The sequence below is a fragment of the Dermochelys coriacea genome, chromosome 9 (assembly GCF_009764565.3).
Source record: "Dermochelys coriacea isolate rDerCor1 chromosome 9, rDerCor1.pri.v4, whole genome shotgun sequence".
Classification (NCBI taxonomy): Eukaryota; Metazoa; Chordata; order Testudines; family Dermochelyidae; genus Dermochelys; species Dermochelys coriacea.
In genome coordinates, this window is record NC_050076.1 from 82095667 (window position 1) to 82120831 (window position 25165).

Consider the following 25165-nt stretch of genomic DNA (forward strand, 5'->3'; position numbering starts at 1 on the left):
AGGGAACCCCACTGCAGCAAAGCCATCCAGTATGACCTGCACATTTCCCCGAGTCGCTACCCTTGATAACAGAATGTCAATGATTGCATTGCTACTTGGATCACAGCAGCCCCCACAGTAGATTTGCCCACTCCAAATTGATTCCTGACTGACCGGTAGCAGTCAGGCATTGCAGGCTTCCACTGGGCTATAGTCACTCGTTTCTCAACTGTCGGAGCAGCTCTCACCTTGGTATTTCTGCACTTCAGGGTGGAGGAAAGCAACTCAGAGTTCCAGGAAAGTGGCCTTGCGCATGCGAAAGTTTGGCAGCCACAGGGAGTCATCCCATACCCGCAACACTATGCGGTCCCACCAGTCTGTGCTTGTTTGCCAGGCCCAGAATCGGCGTTCCACTGTGTCAACCAGCCCCACTCTTGCCATGCTGTCCCAATTGCCACAGCCCAAGCTTTCAGAAACGTTTGTGTCCATGTCTTCATCAAAATCCTCCTTGTGCTGGCATCTCTTAGCCTGGTTCTGCATATACTCCAGGATAATGTGCGAGGTGTTTACAACACTCACAACAGCAGCAGTGACAGTGAGCTGAGTGGGCTCCATGCTTGCTGTGGTATTGTCTGTAGGAGAGCAGAGTTGCAGCGGAAGCAGTGGATGGCAACGGTTAGCAGTCCTACTGCACCGTCTGCTGACAGCAGCACACAGGACAAAACAGCAGCGGTGACGCTGAGCTGAGCGGGCTCCATGCTTGACGTGGTATGGCGTCTGCATGGAAAAAAGGCGCGAAACAATTGTCTGACATTGCTTTCATGGAGGGACGGGCGACTGATGACATGTACTCAAAACCACCCGCAACAATGTTTTTTCCCCATCAGGCATTGGGAGCTTAACCCAGAATTCCAATGGGCAGCAGGAACTGTGGGATAACTACCCACAATGCACCGCTCCATAAGTTGATGCTAGCCACAGTAGTGAGGATGCACTCCGACTTAATGTGCTAAGTGTGGACATACACAATCGACTGTATAAAATGGATTTCTAAAAATCGAATTCTATAAGATCGACCTAATTTCATAGTGTAGACATACCCTGAGAGGAGGGCTGTCGCTAGGCCTCAGCCATCTGGTCAGTCTCTCTTTCTCTCTCTCTCTCTCTCTCTCTCTGTTAGTGTCTTGGTGAACTGAGATTGCACCTTGAACTCCTGGGCCAACTACCAGGACCCCATTTGTCTGCCACTACCACTCCAGAAATGAGCCAAGGCACGAGTCACCATCCTTGGCACCTAGCAAACTGAAACATGAGTCATCAGATTCACAATACAAACTCATTTGTCAAGACCTTTCCAGTGTACTGGTATCAACCTCCAAGACAGGACATGTGATCCCCACTAAATTGGTGGACTCTGCTGCTCTCAGTACCAAATGCCTCAGTTATGTGTTCCCCAGAACCTTCCAACCTCAGTACTGATTACCTTGACAGTACTGTCTACCTCAGCGCCAGCTATCTCGGCACCTAAACCATACATGATATAGAGTGACTTACTGGGGGCCCAGCACTGGGCTCGCCTCTCCTAAAGATTTACTCTCTCTCCAGGTCCTATGATGATCAGAGAGTTTCCCTTATTGTTGAATGTTATAGGATGCAACCTCATAGCTTTCTTTCTAACTCTCCAGGTGTGGCCATCTCGATGGTGATGCAAAGGAAGTGTCCCCTGTCTTCACTCAGTTCGCTGAATGTGTCTGGCAACTCATGCAGCAGTTTCCCTGTGCATTTGAATTCAATGAGCGGTTCCTCCTCGAAATCCATGACCATGTCTACTCCTGCCAGTTTGGCAACTTCCTTGGGAGTTGCCATAGGGAACGGGAGGCTCTGAAGTGAGTTGGCAGTTCATGGGGCAAAGGTCTGGAAGTCTCTTTAAACCCTTTTTTAAATTTAATTGGAAAGGTAGTCAAGGTTAAGGGATAAATTCTCTTAATTCTTGCAGGTGCTCTGCAGTGTGAAAGACTTAATCTCATCTATTGAGGAATGTATCCCCAAAACTCTGTGTTTTAAATAGCAACTCCACAGTAACTTGCAGGTGTCAATTTATTCCCCTTCACTTTACTCCCTCCATTGTCTAATTTAAATTATCAGCTCCCCAGGGCTTGCACTGGAGTGTGTGTTTGTAAGGTGCACTAATTGCACTATAGAAAGGATAAATATCTTCTATGCAGCCCTACTCAAATCTTGAACAGTGCAGCTAGAATTATACTAATACTGTTCGTAACTGTTAGTGATTTAGATTTTTTTTTTTTTTTTTTTGTAATTGACAGGATCTTTGAGAAGACCCATTCCCTGTGGCCTTTCCTATTACAGAAGAAGCAGGAGTTCAGGAATCCTCTGTATAAGGGATTCACAGCTTACAAGGAGCTTAAGCCAAACACTCTACCTTTCAGTTTCCAGTAAGTCACTTACTGGAGTAGGGACACTTTTTTTTCCTCTCCCCGCCACAGGAATGGAAGTGATAAGTAAAATGCCTTGCCATGTGTCCTGGCATGAGTCACTTGACTTCTGCGTGTCTCCACCTCCTCATCTGTAAAATGAGGATAACCATGCTTTCCAACTAGTAAAGCAGTTCGAAATTGATAGGTATTTACTAAATAAGTGCAAGTACTATTATTTTAAATATTTGATCTCCAGGTAGCCACATCCCTGTTACAGGAAAAAAATAAGAATAATTTGAAATATATGCCACTTCAGCTCTGAGAGCTTTCCTTAGAGAGAGTGGACACATTGTTAAAAATAAATTGGGAGCTTTATATATCTATATCTATATCTATCTATCTATATATATCTATCTTACCTCCTTTATATATATATTTATTTTAAAACAGGGATATTCTTGTGTTAAAGTGCTGCTGATACACACAAATATGCTGTTGCTGCTGAAATTATTATAAAATCAAATGGATTTTTATTATTATTTGTGGCTTGTTTTTCATCTTTATTTGCCTTGGGCACTACTGTACAATTGCATTGGTCAATTTCACTTCCTGTTTCTCAGTCACTAGTGCACAATGCTGTTTCAATCCACAGATCTCAAAGTGTTAAGTATTACTGCAGAGTCAAGGTACATTGGAAATGAGGGTGTAGATGGGAAAAGTTAAAGGTATGTACATTCATTGAATTGTCAAAGCTCACAGTGCAATCCATTGCAGAGCAAACTTGGGTCGTCTCCTTGTCTGGTACGCTATCCTCTGGACCATGTTGGGCATGGTGAAGAATATGTAGATCCTCAGAACTTTTTATTTAGCCCTTCTAAAACTTCATGAAAACTTGTCTATTCATATTAGGTTTTATAAAACCTAGGATTTTAGGTTTTTAAGTAAACGTGGAGCCTGAACTAGTGGAAAATCTCTTCTTTAAACAGGAACAATTGCTTTCTGTCACAAGCAACAAAGTACAGCAGATCTTTTAATTCCCTTTCCTTCTGTCCTTGAGGTTCTGGTGCGGAATGTATAACCGCTTTGACAAAGGGATGCATCCAAAGCAGTGTGTGTTGGACCATCTCCTCAACTGCATGAGCCAGAAGATAAAGTTGGAGGACAATGCAACTGACCTGGAAAACGTGAGTCCTGCATGTGGATAATGTACAAAATGGCATGATTGATCTGAGCAAATATGTCTGAGACTAGGATAGTGGCGCCATATATCTCTAGGTGACTGGTGCAAATCCAGCGCACGTTGGAATCCCAACACTTGTTTGAATATATCTAGGTAATTTGTTTACTTGATATTTACAACCCGATTACAATTGACTCCCTCATATCAGAGGGACCAAAGAGTAAATAGGTCACATTCTCTCCCACTGTAGAGTGGCCACTCCTGAACAGGGTTGAGGTACATGGGAGAAGCTAGCACTGTTGCTGCGTGTGCTGTGCCACCCCTTGAGAACAAAGCACTTAAATCTCTAGTATAATTAATCCATCTCCTTTCATCAGTAACAAAAGAAAATTTTGCTAAATATAGAAGTGTTTTCTTTTCTTTGAGCTGTTGTACAGAGAAAAAGGAGGATGCAAATTCACAGTGTAGATCCACTGTTTAAGATCTGTAACTTGTACATAGCTATCTCTGTTCTATACAGCCTAGAGAAAAAGAACAGTGTAGCTTTTAATTGCTAAATTGCAGAAATTCTATGCTTACGATTTCCTTTCTGTGCACATGACTAGACATCTAAAAATAGACTAGTGAAGTGATGTTTGAGTCCTTTGTTAGATTAGCATGAATACTGAAAATTGTAGAATTGCTAGCTCAAACACGCTTTGTTTTAAGAAAAGCCATTTCCCTGATACTCTTATAAATGCTATGTTGCATACAGATTTCACACAATATACTAGAGTGCATATTGCAAAAGAGGCATTGACCTAGGAGATGCAGTGCTCAGGAACTGGTGGATATGAGAGTGTTTTCAAGACTATTAACATTTGTTCAACATAAGGCCCTGGTGTTAGGATGTCTCATCTTTTGTTAATCTTTTTTCACTAATTCCTTTCTGCTGGTATAGAAGCTGCCCTTCCTAGATGGTCCCCTGCCAGATGAAGTTTGCTCCTTATCTAAAATTGTAAATGCCTCAGTTGAGTCTTCGAAAACCCCAATGCTGAACACTCCCCAGGATTACGAAAGTGAACCACCTGCTTTGTTGACCAATGGTGCCATAGTGGAGGAAGTCGGCATCATGCCTGATCGGGACCAAAGGAACAAAGAGAACCTTGCTAATAACCATGTCCTTCCTGACCTTAACAGCACCATGGAAGTTACAGAATTGGACGCTAAAAAAGAGAAGCTGCAGCACCAGTGATTAGTTCTTATAGTGTAGTCTGTATGAGCCATGCAAATGTGGCAGTAAGGTATGCAAAATCTGTGCCCTGTGAAGGCATAGCTGCCTCAACCATGTACAGCCAAGTGTTAATGTGTATGTGTGGAGGGGCTGTTCTTTGTGAGGTGTGTGAACAACCTAGAGAAGGGATTTTACCTTTAGTTTGGGTTGCATCACCACAGATTAAAAAATGAATGTGCGTGCAGAGCTACCTAGAAGGCTACCTTAACTGAGAGTATAAACCTCATTTTCCAGTGAAAATGTGGTCTCTCCTACCAGGTTTTAAAGATGACTTCCATTACTGGGTTTTCAGAGTACAAAGATGCTTTTGGTCACTTTGATATGGAGGGTTAATATCACACAGTATTTATAACTGGGATAGGAGAGATGTGATTTGGGTTTTGGTAATGAAAGGATGTAAATGCCATTTTAGTTCACCTTAAAATGTGGATATGCTAAAAAGGCTTTTCTTAGCTGTTTAATGATGCTCTGCATGGAATCCTACATGGTAGCAGAGGCTGATTATTTTCATTTCCTTTGCACGTTTGTTAGGAACTGTGCCTTTTTTTTTTACTGCGACCATCTTAATGTCCAACCGCGACAATGTAATTTTTATTATTGTAATATGCAGCTTTAGTACATGATTCTTTTGTGGTCAGTGTTTTTAAAACTCCGTTTTGTATATGTCCCTGCTGCCAACTTTCCTAGGATCTCAGATGGTCACCTGAGTCACTAGCTTTTCTTTACTCAAACGTGTCTTAGAATATCCTATCCCTATTTGATTGAATGTTCTTGAACCACACAAAAACATACTGTAGTATTTGCATTTGACAGTGGTGAAGAAGTTTCCCCTAAAATCCTGTGAGTTACAAACCAGAAAGGAGGGAAATGTTTAAATTTACCCCAGAACTTTTCTTGTTTTATCCTTCCAACGTGGGTCTTGCAACAAGGGGATAACTTTTTGTTCTGACCTAGAAATATGCTTTCTCTCAAACCTAGAAACAAGGCAGCAACAACAAATGCAATGAATTTCTGTTGTTAAAAACTAAGACTAAAAATGATCGCCTCACAGCACATCCTAAGTGTCAATTGAGAATGTAATAGTTGATCTTAAAACATTAATGCAAATTCTGCTCACTTTGCATTCCATTTCCAGTGAAGACATTCAAGCTCATTTTCCCCCCCTCTAAAACAAAACAAGCATTTCATTAATTTTAGTAACAGTTGCAGGTGCTCAGCATCTCTCATGGTAAAGTCCATTATACACACAAAATACTATGTATCAGCTCCCGTTCTGGTAAAGCCAAAGAGGGATGATCCTACTGCTCATAGTCTCCATTCTCATTGGCCTACCTTTCAGTAATTTGCATTCAGACAGGCAACTTTTTAAAAAGATTTTAATTATAATAAGCAGCACCTCTCATGACAGTGGACTTTCTGATTTTGTAAAACAGGTGAAAAATGTGATTGGGGATTGTCATCTTGTTATTTGGGGGCGGGGGGGGGGGGGGGAAGGAGAGGAAATCTCCCTGGGTTAGAATTCTGGCTGAGTCATGGACTCACTGTGGTGTTTGCCAAGTACTTGACTTCCTTAAATCTCAGTAAATTCAGCTGGAGAAATTGGGTAAAAACATACAAACAAAAAACCCAGCAATAAGAAGAAACAAGTGTTCCATCAGTACTGAACTTTTCTGGGGAAATATATTGTCCTGAAAATATTTCTGCTTCCTCTGGTTCAAGTTTTAGAGTTTGTACTGGTCTTGAAACCCAGTTTTAGATTTATGGAAACCTAATTCAAATAGGAATGTTTTCAAAGTTTTAAAAAATATATTTCAATAAATAGTTCAGACATTCCCCTGTGGTAATATGAAATGCAGCAGCCCTCCTTGTAGAGCATACAACTGTGAATGTGAAACTGACTACAGGCTATTTTTAGTGTTCAAACTGATCAATGTGTAGAGACTGGGGGAGTAAAACTATGTAAATAGCAAGAAGGAAACTAGCTCTGGTTTTATGCCGACTGTATTACTCTCAGTATCTCGTTTGCAGTTTGGGCAAGAAAATATCCTGTTATGGGTCTGATCACAATATACGTAATACAAAAAGGTGAATGACAGAGAATGTATAGTGCCTAAAATGGCAATGAGGACAAGCCTTTTAAGTCTTTTTTTCTTTTTTTTTTCTTCATTTGTGGATTTTTCAGTTTTTAAAGCAAGCTGGTTTTAGTCTGATTTAAAAATAAAAATATTTGTTTTCAGGATATGAGGGAGGTAATTACATAGTATCTAAATGGTTTAAACACTGTAAATAAGCACATCAAATACAGAACTCTGATGGTGAAAAGATCTGTTAGGGACAAAAAAGCCACTCTTCTACACATGTTAAGTTATGATATACACCAGAAATACTGTATTTAAATGATTATGCATTTAATATCTTGGTGTTTTTAGTTTAACACTTCTAAATGCATTATTTCTGTGGCAATGAATCCCACATCTCAAGAGAGGAAAATCCACTCTTGAATCCCTCTGCCTTCAAGAGAAGGGGGCTCTGCCCAACTCCTAAAATCAAAACTACCCTGTATGCTAACCTCTTTTTTCATGCTTGCCACGCTAACATAGTTGTTTTACATATAAAGGAAACACCTTTAATCTCAGTCTGTTACTCCAGAATTCTAAGTGTATGCATGGCTCAAAATGCTTTTTTAGATTTCCATGGAAAACTGTATTTTAATGGGAACTTCTTTTCCTTCTGCCTCTCCGCAACAGTTTCCATAAGAGATTAATTTCACACTGGCACTTTTTTCTGGTTGAGCCCTTTTCAAAAGGATCAGTAGATGTAGCTTGTCTTTCCTTTCTGAACAGGAGAAGAGGTGTATTAAACCCTACATAGGCCTTCCTGAAATTGAGAACTTTGAAATTGCACATGAGGCCAGTAGAGGTACTTTTCAGGACCAATTATATTAAACTTCAGCACTCTTCTATGTGATCTTTAATGACAATTGTATACAATGCTGTGTGTGTAAAAACAATTTCCACTGACTATTGTTGGATTTAGCCATACCATTAATCTTTGTACAAAAGAATTTTGCAAAATGTTTTTATAGTCTTCATACAGTACCTTGTCTTCTAAACCGCCCATAGATTTATTGTGACCTTTATTATATCTAGAACAATCTGACATTTTGACATCTTTGCAAATCCCTTGTATTCTTGTCTTGGCTATTAGTATGTGCATGCAGCTCTGGCAGGATTACTCTACATACTGATAGTGATCTTTGCATTTAATCTTGGTTTTGATTTCAGTAGCAAAACTGTGCATGGCTGCAAATCTTCAAAATGTAAAACTCAACTAAAAAGGGAAACTGTTTACAACAAAGTTCATCTTGTTAAGATGTATGTTTGCACAATTAGTGTGTATCAGAAATCATTTGTACTATAGTGCTAATCAGAGCGCAGTAAAGTAGTAGTCATGGGAACGATTCCATAGTTTCTTGATACCGTAACATTGTTGGACTATCTGAAGACCAGCTAGTTGGAAGCTTTTCATTCAAGAGGAAGATTTTCTGTTTCAGAAATAAAAGGCAGTTGAAAGCACTGCAGCATGTCCTCTGGATTCCTATTGTTAGCATTGGCTTCCTGTTGTTGCTTTCAAAATGGTTGCAGAAGCCTATGTTATGTTTATAATGTCCTGCCTGCTGATAAAATGTTGAGTGATTTGATTATAGGGCCCCTACTAGTGTAACAGGAAATCTAAAAACTGTTACTAAGCAGTTGTCTTAAATCCACCTTATAGGAGACAAACTACTGTAACTTATTTATCCAGTGTCAGTGGCCTGCGTGTATTGAGTCAAGACTACTTTTACCTGGAGCTGTAAACGGAACAGTGTTACATGCCTCTTTCCATTCTGACTTGTATAACTGGAAAATGAACTATTTCAAGTGGGTGGTTTCTTGTTTGTATAAATGTTTTCTCTCCTGGAGGTTTTTTGTGTTTTGAATTAGAAATTCTGATGGTTGCACATCTGTATATAGTCTCTCACTTCACATGCTACAATTGATAGTGTTACAATGTGTGTGGGTATCTGGTTGTAAAATGTGTTGGTCCTAAGGAAGCTGTAGATACTCTAACATGCTTTAGATGTTGAGATGGAAGAGGTGCAATGTGGCTTTTTTTTCACATTCTTCAGAATATTTTAATGAGCTTCATAATGCTGGAATCTTAAATTATGCTTTTGTCTTGCAAAATTGTTCTTTACAGTGATGCTCTCTCCACTGCTTGGCAGAAAAAAGGGAATGTTTAATTGGGTCACAGCTGCTGTAGTTCTAGTTGGCCCTTTTTTTAGAGTAAACAAAACGTGGTTTATACACTCTTTCCTATGGCATTGTCTAGCTGCAGTGTATTTCTGCTGTTAGGGAATTCCATCCATAAAATGCATAGGAAAAAACACTCCAAGTGGGAAGAGGGTGAATGAGTGTTTGCTGGTTTTGTTCGCCAGTCCTTCTGACTAGGGAAGGAGACTGCTAGTAATAGCTGGACATTTTTGTTTTTTTAAACTTGTATGGGTCCAATTCCACAAGGTGCAGAGTGCCTCCTGGATATGCTTGCTACCTTCAATGCCTAATGATATCCACAGTTAGCTGAGAGAGTTTGGCACATTGCAGGATCATGACCTATACAATTGCCTTTGTGCATTTGAACTGACTCTCGGTCACAGATGGAGATATGCTTTGGACCCAGTCTTCTGAGGTGCTTACTACTTCCAGTTCCCACTGAGGTCAGTGAGCATTGGGCACTGTGCACTTTGCAGGATCAGACCCTATTCAGGAACAATTGGTCTTCCATTCAAGTTTTAGAGCTGGTGACTTATGCAATAAATTAAAAATCTGTTTTTTGATACTATTCAATAAGAAATATATGGGGGATGACCATTATGTTGGGTCTGGAAGCAAAAAAAAAAAATAAATTTTTTTTCATTTTTAATCTCTTTTCTCCCCTCCATCCCCAGTTTGCAATGAGTGACCAGATTCTTTGTGTGGAAATGACTAATGCACATTGTGAATCTGAAGCCGATCCTTTTTTACGTTCTGTTCCCATCACATGCAGGCATGTTCTGCTGGGGAAAGCCCTTTCCGAATGTGATAGTTTTTGTTTTAATTAAAATACTTTATACATCACTCAGTTAACACAATTAAGCAAATTCTCACAACAGGCAGTGTTAAAACCCTTGTTTTCCTAAATATCTGTAGTATTAATTGTACCCAACTCAGTACCAATTGCAGTCAGTGTGATTTGTTAGGGTAAGTATTAAAACCACTCGTGCTGCTGCATCCGTTGGTGTCTTCAAATTGTAAAAGCAATGCAGAAAGACTAGGTTAAAATGTTTAGCCTATGTCTTTTCTCATAACATTCATTCATGTGTGTGTATATATGTATCTGTATTACTGTAGTAGTGTACTAATGGTGCACTTAGCACTGGATCTAGTCATCTGTAAACAGAGCACAACAAGTACTTTTTTCTTATACTAGACATGAGTTGGTCTTTGTAGGAACTTCTCTAAAATTCTGTGTTTTAGTCAGCTCAAAACTTTAAATGTTTTTGCTATTTCTGTAAGTCTGTTAGTATTTTGTCTTTAATGTACTTTCTTGAGGGACAGTTGTATAAAAATGTGTATGATTAAAGTCCATGTGCTGTTTTCCTTGAAGCTGCATATGTGCATAAGCTGCGTTGATTCACTGCTGAACATTTTTTTGTACCATGTCTAGAGCAGCACTGTGTTCTTGTCTCAAACGGCATTTGGTTGGCTCAAGACACTTCATTTGCATTACAATTTTATTTTTATTTCCTACAAAAATAAAATTAAAGTCTTTGCATTTTTAAGGTAAAGGTTTGTGTGATGTTTCTGTCTTTGGTCAGTTTTTTTAGCTTGTGAATTCGTGCCGTGGGTTAAATTTAAAATATTAGAATGCCAAAGCAATGCAGATGGCTAGAAATCACAAACGTTACCTAACTAGGGTGTGATTTCCCTCCCTATACCTCACCCCCGCTCATGCTGACTAATACATTACTCCACAAGCAGTCCCACTGGCTTCAGTGGCACTTACTTGCAGAATAAGGTACTACTCAATGTCAATAGAGGTCTGTCTGATCCGTGGTGAATGATACTAATGAAACACAATTAACCATCACAATACATGTTGTCCATATTTTCATACTATCCCAGAGTGATGCTCAGCTTTCCTCCATATATTAGAAAGAAACACACTTTAATGATTTCTTTTCCTCCATCAAAAACAACCTTCTCGACACAAATGACTCCCTAGAAAATGGCATTCGGATGACTTTCAGCAAATTTTTAGTAGCAGCTCTCTAAACTCTGGTCTTGTCCCATCCTGGCAGCTCATTTCCCTGGATCTCATTGTAAAACAGGTCTCTTTAAGAAATGTCGTATTTCTGCTCAAAGCACTAGAGGTTTGATCCTGCAAGAACTGGAGTCCACATTCCCAGTTCCACAGGGCCTGGATCTCTGAATAGCAGTTCTTCTGTCAGTTGCGGTGTATTGCTCCAGTGGCCACTGTTCAGTGATATCTGAACTGGTTTATTTGAATAGATTTGGACATCGGTTTGTGTATAACATTTGGAATCTTTCTGACGGAGGTGCTATTTAAAGATAATTATATAGACTCCTTTTTAAATTTTAAATCCAGTATGGGCTCTAGTTCTTTTTCTGTCCTAAGTGTCCAGCCCACCATTTTTGCCTTGCTGTCCTAGGCAAGAATCCTGTATAATAGCCAGTGCCTCTTAAATTCTCTCCACAGTTGTGTAAGCTTCTGTAGCTTTCTGCAGATACCAGCTTTCTTTCCATACCTACTGTGTTGTCTGCAGATTCACACTTCTTCACCTGCTGTTTTTTCTGATCAAGTGGTTACTATTTTCTTTCTGAAAAGAGATTTCTGAACTTAGGGTTTCTGAAACCTGAGATGCATTTAAATCTTAGAAACTGCTGCTTTGGATGAAGCTAATGACACGGCTTTAATTGAACAGCCCTTCTTAAATTCCAAGAATCCTAGAAATAAGAAGTAGAAAAGCCTTAAGTCAGTTAGTCCATTTTCTTTCATATACGTACGTTCCGCAGGGGCAGTGTAGGAACTATTCTCTGTAGAACATCCTCCAGAGTTTTGTCCAGTATAGTTTTAAATTACTTGAGCAATGAAACTTCCACAAGGTCATAAATGAAATCACACCGGCACGCAAACTTTATTGTGGGCATGTTAAAATTTGTTAATTTGTGGCAGGTATTAGTAGAACATGTATTATAGTAACAAGCAATGGGCATGGTTAAGAAACAGCAAAGTTTGTGTATTTTGGGATCCTACTTAAAGATCATTTTTTCTTTAAATTGCCTCAACGCAGTCCCACCCCAGTCAAAGACGCTGGCTAAAGAAAAATGCCAAAGGTAGATGATTCTCAGAAATGTGCCCAAGGCCGCTTTGTGTTTAGTCATCCCCTGATCAATGGTATCAACTGCTGTGTGGAACTTGAAAGTGCAAATTCTATGTCTGTATCCTAAGGCAAAAATGTTCCTGGCAAGTGGGAGTTCTAAATCCTTGCAGGCTTCTAAGATTTTTCTCATTTTAGTAATCTTAAATATTCCTGGTAATGTCAGTGAAATTCTTCATTTGCCTACGTTAGGTTTTTCTTAGGATTTGTTGAATTGAATTGAGTCTATAAGGCTGTAATTTACATGTCAGGGAAGCTTATTGTCTATTTGACAACTCTTTGGTGTGGGTGATTTATAATTTCCCTTCACCATTGAATGTGATCTTAAACTTTGAGGAGGCAGATACCATTTTTAGGTGTTGTAGGTATGTTGTCAAAGCCTTGTTTTTCCTATCAGCTGTTAGGTTGAGTTGATTTCTCCTAAAGATACCTTGCAGTAACTAAAAGTACAGCGATTAGCAAACTTAATTGAAATTTAATTTTTTAAATGAAATCTGCTGTTTTCTGTCAATACAGCACATTAACTAAATCTGAGTTGAGATGAAAATTACTTGAGAGGGAAGCAGTTAAGTTAAATAAACCACTTAAGATTTTTTTTGCCTATAAAGTATCCAAAATCTTGTGACCCAATTTGTTTAATTCTCTTTGGGTGGTCTTCACAGTCTTAGAGCCTTTAATATTCCTCCTCTCTTACTGGTAGTGTAATTTTTATAGGGATTCAGTGTTCGATTGAAATTTAACTAATAGGGGCAGTAGAGCTACATGACAAGTGTAATGTTAAGGCTCTATGACTACATAAAATGACAAACTGATACAGTGTTAAAGGTTGAGCTACAAATCTTTTAGCGGGCAAATTTGAAGATCTTGGATTAGTAACAATTTACATGCAGAATAAAAATGCATAGAAACAAATATTTTGAACACTCTAAGTGTGGTGGGGTAGTGGAATTGAGTTCTCAGTGAAGCTATCAACTGTTTGGAGGAGAAATATGGAATCCTCAACTTGGGGCTTCCTGGAACAGTGAACAAGGGGTTTGTCACAAACTCCTTTGCTCAGGAGTTCATAGCATCGAGTAAAGTGCAGTTCTGTTCTGAACAGTGCTTCTCTAAAACTGACCCATCCTGTTTCAATTTCTTTATCAAATCTGCTCAGTTTACAAGTTCAAATTTTTTCTGAGAACCTGGGCTTTGGAGTTTAAAAAAAACTCCCTCCTTCCCCCGCATGTCAACACCAGTAACAAATGTTCTATGGGCCAAATGAGATCCTCACTTACCTGTCTTCAGTGGGTTTGCATAGGTGTAGCTGAGTGCAACTTAAGAATTCCATTGATACACGAGAGAGAATAGATTTCAGTTCATTCTTCCATAGTTGTGTTGGCTAATCAGAGATGATACAAGTAAAGAACTAGAAATTATTTTTGTCACTGAAGTCAGTAGATCTGTGGCATAAGATTCTATTTTTATATAGTCACTCTTCAGAGTAGAATTGCACTTTAAATGGAACACTTGTGCAAACTATAGGCACAAGCACTCCCTTGAAATAACACTTAAATGTAATGTGATAGGGATTGCATGGTGCTTTGTATGGTAATTAAGGACAGCCCCTGGGTGAGGCACTTGCAATCTAAGTTGAGCATCAAAACGGCAGGATATGGGGGGAAATTTATATCAGGCAAGGGGGAAATGGAGAAGTGTATAAAATAAGATGGTAGAATTGCTAAGGTGTGTTAGGGCTTGGCTACACTTGCAACTTAGCGCAATAAAGGAGCCCTGGGTGCACTAGCTCACTACCCATCCACACTGGCAAGGCACATAGAGCGCTCTGACTCTGCAGCTACAGCGCTGCTGGTACTCCACCTTGGTGAGTGGAATAACATTTGCTGTTCCCCCTCTGGAACACCGCAGCACCAGTGTGAACGAAGTGTTGCTTTACTGCGCTCTGATCAGCCTCCAAAATGTCCCATAATCCCCTTAAGTCAAGTGGCCACTCTTGTCATTGCTTTTGAATTGCTGCAGGAATGCGGATATACCCTTTGAAAGCTCCGTTTCTCACAGCAGGCTGCTTATCTACTCTGAGAAAAAGCAACCATTAGTGTGGAATGCTGTGTGTGAGAGAGGGAAAGGGGTCTGCTGCTGTCTGAACTTACAAGACAACATGCTGACATGCTCTCAGCCCCCCCAAACCCACTCTCTCTCCCCCCACATACACATAACACACTCCCTGTCACACTCCATTCCCCCCCACACATTTGAAAAGCATGTTGCAGCCACTTGCATGTGGGGATAGCGTCCCATAATGCACCGTTTCCAATGCCGCTGCAAGTGCTGTAAATGTGGCCATGCCAGTGTGCTTGAAGCTGTCAGTATGGACAGACTGCAGCGCTTTCCCTACTGTGCTCTCTGAAGGCTGGTTTAACTCAAAGCGCTCTACACCTGAAAGTATAGCCATGCCCTTAGTTTGCCACTTGACTTCAGTGGAAGCAAGACCAACTCTTATTTTGTAAGGATGAATGAACTAGTGTCATCTGCAAATTTTATCATCAGTACTTTTATATTTACCTCATGATCATTGATGGAAATGTGAACAGCATCAGATGTAGTACCAGTTCCTGCAGAACCCCATTAGAAACACTCCTATTCAGTGATGATTCCCCAATAATGCTACATTTTGAGATCTGTGAGTTAGCCAGTTCTTAATCCCTTTAATATTTGCTTTATTGATTTAGTATGGTGCTAATATTTTAATCAGAATATGGTGCTGTACTAAGTCAAACATCTTACAAAAGTCCAAGTATATTACATCTACACAGTTACCTTTATCAAATAAACTTGTAATTTCAGTGAATGAAGTCAGGTTTGTTTGACAAAAACTATTTTCCATAAACCATGTTGATTGACATTAAGTATATTCCCATCCTTTAATTCTTTATCAATTTAAATCCTACATAAGCTTTTTAGTTATTTTGTCACGGAGTGATGTCAGACTAATGAGACTATAGTTACCGAGGTCATTCCACTTGCCCTTTTTGAATATTGACACAACATTAGCACTCTTTCAGTCTTCTGGAATTTTCCCAGTATTCCAAGATTTATTAAAAATTAACATCAGCAGGCCAGAGATTTCCTCAGCCCATTCTTTTAGGAGTCGTAGGTGCATGTTTTCCTGACCTGCTGATTTAAAAATGTTTATCCTAGTAGACATTGTTTAACATCCTCCTTAGTTATTAATGAACCAGGAAGTACTTTATCACCCTTATGTGATATGAATATAATATCCCACTTTATTTCAAATGAACAGAATATTGAACACTTCTGCTTTTATTGTCATTAACATTTTTATCATCTTTACCTATAAATGGCCTATACCATTCCTAGGATTTCTTTTGTTCCTTATGTACTTAAATTCTTTAATGTCCTTCATGCTGCCAGCTATATATAGTTTTTTCCCTGATCTCTTTAGCTTTCCTTATCTATTTTCTATACGTTATAACTTCTTATTTGTATTGATTGCTATCCATTTCCCCCATTTATGTTTCTTTTTTATTTCTAATTTCTTCCTTTACTTTACTATTGAACCAGGATATGCTTAAAGCCCAAGTTATCCTCTTTCCTGGTGTGGAATCATGGCTTCTTGGTCATCCAATAAACTCTTCTTAAACAACTCCCAATTTTCATTCACATTTTTCTTTCTATTTTTCCTCCCAATCAATTTTGTTCACCATATTCCTGAGCTTTGGGAAATTGGTCCTTTCCAATCAATAGAATCTGCTTTATATCATATTTGGAGTTAGTGAAATTCCAAATAGACTGAAAGTCTACACATTTTTTAATGTATTTCAAATTTCCTGTAGTAATTATCTTAGTGTTGCATAACAGTTAACAATTTTCAAAGTATTGCACAAACTAATTCTGACTCTGCCACTGGTGAAGGGTTTAAAAAAACAAAAACAAAAACAAAACAAAACTTCCTTATTAGAGTGCCCCATGATTTAGTTCTTGTATTGGAGATCTTTCTCCTGGATAATTTGGTTTATTTCTTGATATCTCATAGCTCTGATAATGCTGCTTCAGACTGTCAGACAGTTACTCCCTCCACCCCCAAAAGGTTTAAAATGAACTGGCTAAGATAAAATTACACTGCTGCCTGCTGACAGCCATTGATAACACAGTCCAAACACTGCTAATCCTCCTCCTCCCAAGGTACTGGAGATTTTTTGGCTTGTTGCATGCTACTTTACTTTAATTTTGTAATACCAAAGAGGTGGTTGGGAAGGAGGGTGTATATTGGTCCATATATCTGAACACCAGCTTCAGTTAAGCATAATGAAAACCTCCTCTTATGAACAAACACACCCACACACACCATTCTCCTTTTAGAAATGAGGGCTGGCCGGTTGTCAGCTCAGTCTCTCCATAGGTTAATAATAAAACAAACTGAAAGCTTGGAAATTAGTGGCACGTTGCTCTGAAGGTGCAAAAGGTGTTGGGGGAGAGGGGAGATTAGAGGCTGAGAGAACATAGGTTTGAATGGTAGGAGAGCATGGAGCAAGATTCAGAGATCACAAAAACTGCCAGTTTGGGTGTAACTAACATGTAAGTATGCTGCAAGTCCAGGGCAGGAATCTGACCAGTCTTCTAGTTGTTAAGAAAAATAATCAAGTAAGTCTGCATAAAATTGACTGACTTTGGAAGGGATTTAATGAAACAAATGTAATGTGTGTCTGATCTGTGCTCATATTCTGGTTCTAACCCTCCATAGCATCTGCCTGATTGTCTCTCCCTCCATCCCCTAAAAGCATCACCATCCCACCCCTCTATATTTACCCTTCTCAGTGAGAACTTTCCAAGAATGGAAGTAGTAAGATAAAACGCCTGTGGGGCTAAAATTAGTCCAAGCACCCTGGCCTTTATCCCTGCTAGTGGCATTTCAGCTGTGTGCGTGACCACCTGCGTTGCTCCAGTTCTACAGAGCTGGTGCCCCATTCCTAAGTGAGGTTTCTCCTCCTGGGAAGATCTTGTCTCTCTCTTTTTTTAAAAGGTAAAAGAGAATTAGCACTGGACAAGCTGCCTGCTTCACAGCACTAGGTGAGCATCAGCTACCTCACAGAGGTAAGACAGCAACATAATGATGGCCAGGCAGCTTTGGCAACTTTAAAGTAACTTGGTAACCACAGCTTTAAATGTGTAAGTATATGTACTATTGATGTTAAAGTCTATTAACTGTGACCAAACTCTATCTGAAGATCAAACATGCACGTTTTGCTTCAATGTATAGACAATTATCTCATTTTTGGCTATTCTGTTCAGTAATTATATGAAATATGTTTCTCACTACAGTTTTTACACTATCAAGAGTGTCACTGCATGGATGCTTTTGCACACTATTCTAATGCATTGATTTGTTGTTAGTATATATTACAGCTGTTCTTTGTTTTCAAAATCTTTTCCTTTAAGTATAGCGGTCCATTCCTTTCAAATCAAGTCCTATGTTTAAAAGATCAGTTGTGTATAATTTTATGTTTCTTTTCTAGAACTCCAAGGCTTTCTTGCTGTATTAACTTAGAGTAATTGTTTGTTTGAAACAAGTTTAGAAGATACAGATTGAACAGATTAATAGATTCACACACTGCCACAAAACTGATTCAACTAATTCAGAAAATATAGCTGCTAAGATGGAATGGTACATGGGAACTTCCTTAGATCGGGGCATAGACTAGGTGTTTTTTTTTTTATTGGAGCTTTAGTTAAAAATAATAAAATAACAGCCGTTGAATGTCAATTTAATTTATAGTTTTGGATCATAACTAAATGTCTGCTTTTAATAAAGTGAGATAAATGAGCTGCTGTTCCAAACTCAGCGTTTCCTTTATTAATACAACCCCTAATTTTTTGGGGGATGGAGGAGGGTGCACTAACCCCCTCCCTCCCGTCTCCAGTTGTTTACGCTAAGTAGATACACTTCCTAATACAAAGCTAGTAGGTATCATCCAATTGTTAGCATTGTTCTTGTCAGAGATGTGTTTGAAGGAATAGACTAGTTGCATAATGCAGCTAACTTGACAAATAGAGAATTTCAGCTCCTAATAAAAGTATTTGCAGGAATCATTTAGGAGAAGGAATGGATAGAGCTGTTACTGACGCAGCTTCTGTTAGAGGAAATTCTAGATGCTTTGGGATTGGAATGTGTCAAGAATTCCTTCTGCCCTTCCCTAAGTTATAGCATTTCATAGCTGGTCAGGTGCATTGTGGGGGATTTCACATTCCTCAGAAGCATTAGGAATTGGCCAGGGCAGAGGCTAGATACCAGACTAACTGGATCAATGGACTGATCCCATATGGCAAACCTTCATATTCCGTTACAGCTTCTGGGTAAAAGAAACAATTGTCAGGCATTTCCCCTGCCCATAAGACAAATGTAAATGCCGCTTGGTTGAGCTGCACTGTTCAGGGATAGGGAAAACTGCTCTGTAAGACAGTAGTTCTCAACCAGGGGTCCAAGGCCCCCAGCAAGTTTTGGGGGTCTGTCAAGCAGGACCAGTGTTAGACTCGTTTTGGCTCAGGGCAGAAAGCTGAAGCCCCACTGAATGGGGCTGAAGCCAGAGGCCCTGAGCCCCAAAACCTGGGGCTGAAGCAGAAGCCTGAGCAACTTAGCTTCATGGTGTGGCATGGGGCCCCAAGAAATTGCCCTGCTTCATACCCGTTAATGCTGGCCCTGGCTTTTATATGCAGAAAACCAGTTGTTGTGGCACAAGTGGGCCGTGGAGTTTTTATAACATGTTGGGGAGGCCTCAGAAAGAAAAAGGTTGAAAATTCCTGCTGTAAGAGATTCAGCTGCTTGCATATTTAATTCAGAAAGTCCCTTACGATCCTTTCTGAAAATCCTAAATTAGAATTTCATTTTTACTTAGTGCTACAATTCTCTTTTAAATAATAATAATAATAAATAATAATTAAAACATGGCTTTTCCAGTCACTTAAAAATTGCAAGACTGACAAAATGTCCTGGCTGGTTGTCTATTGTACCTGTAAATGTCAGTAACACTGCCAGCTCCTAAAGCTTGAGAATGTTATCTAGGTCTGTAAGTGCTTTGCAAAAGTGGCTGTTGGCAAAGCATTATTATTCCCATTTTACAGATGGTGTTTGCTGAGGCACGGTGAATTTAAGGGCCAGATTTTCAAAAGCATTCAGCACCCAACAACTCTCATTCAGAAAAATGGGAGCTGGTGAGTTCTGAGCACTTTTTAAATTTAGCTGCCTCATTTAGCAGTTGGATGCTGAACTTTTCCAAAAATCTAGCCTTAAGTGACTTCCCCGAGCCATACAACAAGACAGTACTGAAGCCAAGTCTTGTGAATCCTAGCTCCATGCCTAATCCACTACCCTCTTCCTTCACCCTCAAAAAAATCCATACAAAACCAGGATAAGAGTTAGTAGTAGGTTCCACAGTGATTGTTGCTTTCTGAATACCTACATGGGTGTAGGCAGATTGAGATTTCACAGCCCATGCTCATACTGGAGCATTGGTCCAGATCTTTTTGTTGTAAAACTTTGAGTGTGGTTTTCCTCTGACCTATTGGTGTGGAAATAAATGTAAGTATTTGAGAAGGAATGACTATAAGGTAATTAATTATTTTGTCCTTAGGCTCCCCCACTTGAGTATGAGATTCCCCAAAGCAGGGAATGAGACTGTTTTTAGAACTAGTTCCTAATCCTGTTTCTTGTTCCATAGAACTCCATGCTTTACACAGCTCATGATGAGAGTTGTACTTAAGAGACAAACCAAAAATGAATCTAGTGGATATAACCAAAATCTTCTCCATGCTCCAGCCCAGAGAAAATGAAGATGATAATGGAGAAAGACAAGAGCTGAACCAAGCAGCATCCCAGGATGATTATCAAACTCTTGATGAACTCTTGTGCCAAGACAGATATAAAACATTTATTAACTGCAGAAGTGGCTGGGGGGTACCTGGGACCCCACTTCGCCTAGCAGCTTCAAAGGGCCATCTGAGAAGTTTAGAAGTTCTCTTGACTCATGGAGCAGAAGTGGACAGCCTAGATGTGAAGGCGCAAACTCCGCTATTCACTGCTGTTAGTAATGGCCACCTAGATTGTGTTAAAGTACTATTGGAGGCAGGGGCCAGTCCTTCCGGCAGCATCTACAATAACTGTTCTCCACTGCTCACGGCCTCTAGAGATGGAGATGTCAGCATTCTGCAAGAACTCTTAGACTATGGGGCGGAAGTCAATGTTAAAGCAAGAGTCCCAGAATGGGCTGCCAACTCTGCAGCTTGTTCTGGCCCTTTATATCTCTCAGCAGTCTATGGACATCTGGAGTGTTTTAAAATGCTGCTGCTTTATGGAGCAGATCCCAATTACAACTGCACTGATACGAAAATGATCGCACGAATCAAGCAGCCCAAGACTGTGCTTGAAATCTGCCTGAGACATGGTTGTGGGAGTGAATTCATAAAACTGCTCATTGATTTTGGAGCCAATGTGTACTTACCAAACATTGCAGGAGATAAGATTTCACCGAATAGTGAGGCTTTGGCGCTGCTGATCAGGGAAAGAGGTAACTTGTATGCACTACCATAGATTTGGAAACTTGCACTAGCCTTACAGCTTTGATAGTACATCACTTGGGTAGTACGCCAGTTTCGAAAAAAGCAACTAGAGATCAATTTGAGTAAGGGCTTTTTGCTAGCCTAAATTTCCTTGGACTTTCAGGTGGGCACAGTATTTTTTCACTTCCTGTCCTAACCTGTTGGGTGGTGTTGCTGGCAGCTATTAACTGCTACTTTTTGCCCCAGAAGTGGTTGCATTCTTCAGGATAAAAAAATGAACTCATGCTAAATCTATTGTCTGCCTATTGGTTGGTCAGGTTAAAACACACAATGTTTTAACCATACCTTCTTTAGTAGCAGCAAGTTTAAATGAATAAATTTCATGGTGAAGAATGAAGAAACTTGCTGCTACTAAAGAAGGTATGGTTTAGAGATAAGGCCATTGGTGACATAGCTGTCAGTGTAGATCAGATCACATCACCTCACCGTCACCTAGAGTTTTCACATTAAGAGCCAATGAGCCTGTCGTAGCTTCACCACAAGACTCCTCTGCATTCAAGGCTGCTTAACTCTCTTCCTTCCTTCTCCCACCACCAAATCTTCAGTACATGGAGTACCTAAAAGGAGGGTTACTTTCCTCTCCATCAGTATAGCCTGGTCTGAAAATCTCCACTGCCACAACCCAACTGACTGCAGAAAGTGTTACTGCATCAAGGAGTGAGAGAGAGTCTTGAGGGAAGAAAAGATGATCAAAGTCAGTATGGCCAGGAATCAAATCAAACTGATACTCAGGATTCTCCTTCCTTCCCCCCTCCTGTTATTATCAGGTACCAAAGTGGGGGAACAGGTACGGTGATCTCAGCAGTTTGGTACAGACATTAGATCAATTAGTGTCTTGTGGAGGGGGCAGCAGGAGGAGTAGAAATATGCATAGAAACAATTAGTATTTCGGTCTTCCAGAATCTGAAAGAGAATGTGGGAGGAGAGGAATGGAAGATGGGGGTGGGGGAGAAGAGGATGGCTAGACACATTAACTTCATCCTCTTGATGTTCTCCTCAAAGTGCTTCTGAACAGAATTTGCCACCAGTGCAGCTCCACTATTGATAGCAAGTGTGGGAGGACTTGCGTAGACAAGGCTCTGGTACTTTTACCAACCTAGCATGCTCTCAGCAAAGTTAGGCGACGCCAGTGGGAATGCTAGTGGCTGGTTCTCCCACTGTTGTTCTTATCCCACAGAGCTGCACTTGTACTAGTGGGAGACTGCCCTAAAATTGTCAGTATAGGTGCAGCCCTTGTGAAACCCCCAGAGCTAAGCTCATCATTTCACATGCTGAGTAGCCAAGCCACAGAAAGGAGCTTGCCCCATGCCCATGCCATTGAGGGAAAACCTGAAAGGGGAAAAGCTATAACAAGAAGATGGTTTCCAGAACAAGTTGCTCCTGTGTCTATAGTGCCTCGGAGATGCAGTACCTTAATGACAGGCAGACGCCTCAGTGAGCTTATAGGTGTGTGACCATAGGACCGGGGGCATGAGGGGGAGAGAATGTGGCTAAAGGCTGTATCCCAGAAGCATTTGAATTTTACCTACCTAGAGCAAAATGTCATTGTCATGGATGATCGGGTTGCTCTAGTTTATTAAAATTCACAGCACAGAGACAGGCAGTTTGCATTACGTAACCTGAACCATGCAAGCCCATCTGCTTTCAGGAATGCCACTATGAAACAGTATCTATCATCATTCATGATATGCCCATCGATATGGCTCCCAGGTGGCATTGCAATGCAATTTATTCATTTAAAATGTTGCAGTTGCCAGTCCCTTTACAGCTGGTCAAAAGCCAAGCAGAATGCGTATTACAGTGAATGAGGAGTGTGCTGTGAGAAAGACTCATTCTAGGTGCTCTCTTTACTTAAGGTAGAAGGTTTTGAATGTCCTGAAAGTTTACAGTCTTTTTTTTTCTTTTTTCCCCTTCCCCCTTCTTGTGCAGCTCATCCAAAATCCTTGATGTGTCAGTCTAGGCTGGCTGTCAGAAAGCTTCTGAAACTGACCAACAGCGCATGTGCCATAGATCAACTGGGGATCCCACCTGTGCTAGTGAACTACCTCAAACATCACTCTTAAGGGAAGATCAGAGCAAGTTTTGAAGACAAAGTTCTATGTAATGTGTTGACTACCTTGATAAAAAACCATTGTGGAGTAGCAATTATGCAGTACATGGTAGTCATGATTCAGTCATCATTACTTGCTGTGTGTGTGTTTGCTTAAATTACATATCCAAAAGGCAGCTTGGCCTTTATTGAAACAAACCAAACCAAACTGGTAAAAGGTGATAACAGTAAATGAAGATGGAAAAGAACTTGCCTCTAGCAGTGCATTTAATGGACCGGAGAATGTTATAAAAAACTGAAACCAGATTTTTTTCTATCATTTTGGTTTTATATCCTCATAACTTAATCCTCTTACACCTTCTTATTTGTTACAATCAAATCGAAAAATGTCTGTATGGCTATGCCAGAACCTGAAAGACAAGGCTGGTTTTCCCTCTTACTTTTATGGGGGAGAGGACAGGAGGTACAATAGGGTAAAGAGTGTTGGTCTATGCTCTGTGTTGTGGCTTTAGTTGCACGTAGTTATCTGTCTTGTTTTTTAAAAAGCACCTCTTTCCTGGAAAGCTATAAAAGTGCACCTCAGCCTTTCTGAGCTGGGACTAAGAGCTGCAGCTAGACTTGTGATTTACATCAGAATTGTGTGTGGGTGAATTTAGAGCTAGTGAAGTTTGTCAGATCTGAAGATTGGAGCCCTCGGAGCACCCTGCAAAGAGTGCTGTGGCAAGGTGGATGGAGAACAGCAGTGCAAACTAACATACCTTACTCTTAGTAATTCCCATGGGGGTCAGAAGGTGGCCATTCAATCTTTGGCCTCTGCTGAGACTGATAAACAGGGGGCTCATCAGTACTGATATGGACAACTATCTCACTAGCTAGGGCTGTGATTGTGTTGTCTTCTGAATCTTGTAAAGCTCTGAGAAAATGCTTAGTAATATAGACAGTAATCATTGTCCATAGATCAGCCATCAATTGGTAATAACTTCCAATCCTGGGCTGGATTTGAAATGGTGACCTAGAGGCAAAAGGCTCTGTTTCATATGCAGTCTCCTGAGCCCTCTTCCCCTCCCACGTGTAATTTTCTAAAGACTCAAACAAATTGTTCAATCTTCTCCTTAAAGATGGCTCAAGGCAGGATTAAGGGGAGAGAATTTTCGTCCAATCTGTTGCGTGCATATGAATCTACAGTTTTAAAAAAATGTATATTATTGTTGTGATTAAACTATTCAGGCCTGTTTGGTAAAATACTATTTCATTGTTAGTGGAAGAGACAGGAAGCCCTCTTGGTGCTTTATGTAAATCCAAATTTGGTACAATATCAGTTGGGAATGCAACTCTGGCTGATAACACAAAGGTCCAGACTTAGACTTAGCGAGGCTCAAATCAGCAAAGCAAGTGTTCACGAACATTCACCCCAACTTCAGATAGCTCTTTGGTTCAATCTCATTCAGGCCCCTTCTATTCACTAAAGGGTTTTGCTCACATGCTGGCTGCTGTTCATACAACTACCCAGATTTGCCTGTGAGCAATGGTACTGGTGCATGAACAAATGTATTCAGTATTCCTATTCACTATCTTTGTATTTGTTTGCCATTAATTAGTCTCTTGTTTAAAAAGCTTCAGTCAGCCAATCAAAGTACAAAGTCAATCACCCTATGATGAATCACACACAGGCATAAGATAAAATGTGTTTACAAACACTATTCTGTAAACCATTACAAATAATAAATTCATAAAAATGAGTCTGCTGGTGAATAGAAAACAGGGCTAAATTTACTGGCTACCCCAATTTGACTGCCCACAAAATATATATACTAGCTCATGCAATGAGAAAGACGTAGTCTAACAGTCTAAGCATGGGACTGGGATATAAACAAGTTCTCACTGTGGCTCTAACAGTGACTCTTTTTGTGGCCTTGGCCAAATCACTTAACCTCTTCGTGCCTCATCCCTGTGTGGGAAATAGGGATAACACTAATGCCTAGCTCTTATACAACATTTTAGCTCTCTAGGTGCTTTACAAAAGTCAGTAAGTATCATTATCCTTGGGGCACAGAGTGGTGAAGTGACTTACCCAAGGTCACTTGGCAAGGCAGTGGCAAAGCCAAGAGACGCCATTGGCATGTCCACACAACTCACTTCT

The 25165-nt window shown here is 40.1% G+C and overlaps 2 protein-coding genes across 10 annotated transcripts in view; both read left to right on the plus strand.

The window, feature by feature from the left end:
- Positions 1 to 10733, plus strand: part of MTMR8 (myotubularin related protein 8) — a 179801-nt gene extending 169068 nt beyond the window's left edge. For 6 of the 7 annotated variants that reach the window (XM_038415414.2, XM_038415413.2, XM_043493099.1 and 3 more), the window contains 4 exons: positions 1665 to 1865; positions 2304 to 2432; positions 3472 to 3598; positions 4535 to 10733. In XM_038415414.2, the coding sequence (XP_038271342.1) occupies positions 1665 to 1865; positions 2304 to 2432; positions 3472 to 3598; positions 4535 to 4828 (751 nt within the window). In that variant the 3' untranslated portion in view covers positions 4829 to 10733. The remainder of the gene's footprint in view (positions 1 to 1664; positions 1866 to 2303; positions 2433 to 3471; positions 3599 to 4534) is intronic. The other variant, XM_043493100.1, reaches the window with a different exon arrangement.
- Positions 10734 to 14695: 3962 nt separating this feature from the next.
- Positions 14696 to 24200, plus strand: ASB12 (ankyrin repeat and SOCS box containing 12). Of its 3 annotated transcripts, none has more exons than XM_043493103.1 (3): positions 14696 to 17456; positions 20078 to 20923; positions 22905 to 24200. In XM_043493103.1, exons 2-3 carry the CDS (start codon positions 20134 to 20136, stop codon positions 23036 to 23038), a joined length of 924 nt encoding a protein of 307 aa, XP_043349038.1. In that variant the 5' UTR covers positions 14696 to 17456; positions 20078 to 20133; the 3' UTR covers positions 23039 to 24200. The 3 variants fall into 3 exon arrangements, with proteins under 3 accessions (XP_043349038.1, XP_043349039.1, XP_043349040.1); XM_043493104.1 differs by having other exon boundaries at positions 14696 to 17432; XM_043493105.1 differs by lacking the exon at positions 14696 to 17456 and adding an exon at positions 17463 to 17531.
- The last annotated feature ends 965 nt before the right edge of the window (positions 24201 to 25165 follow it).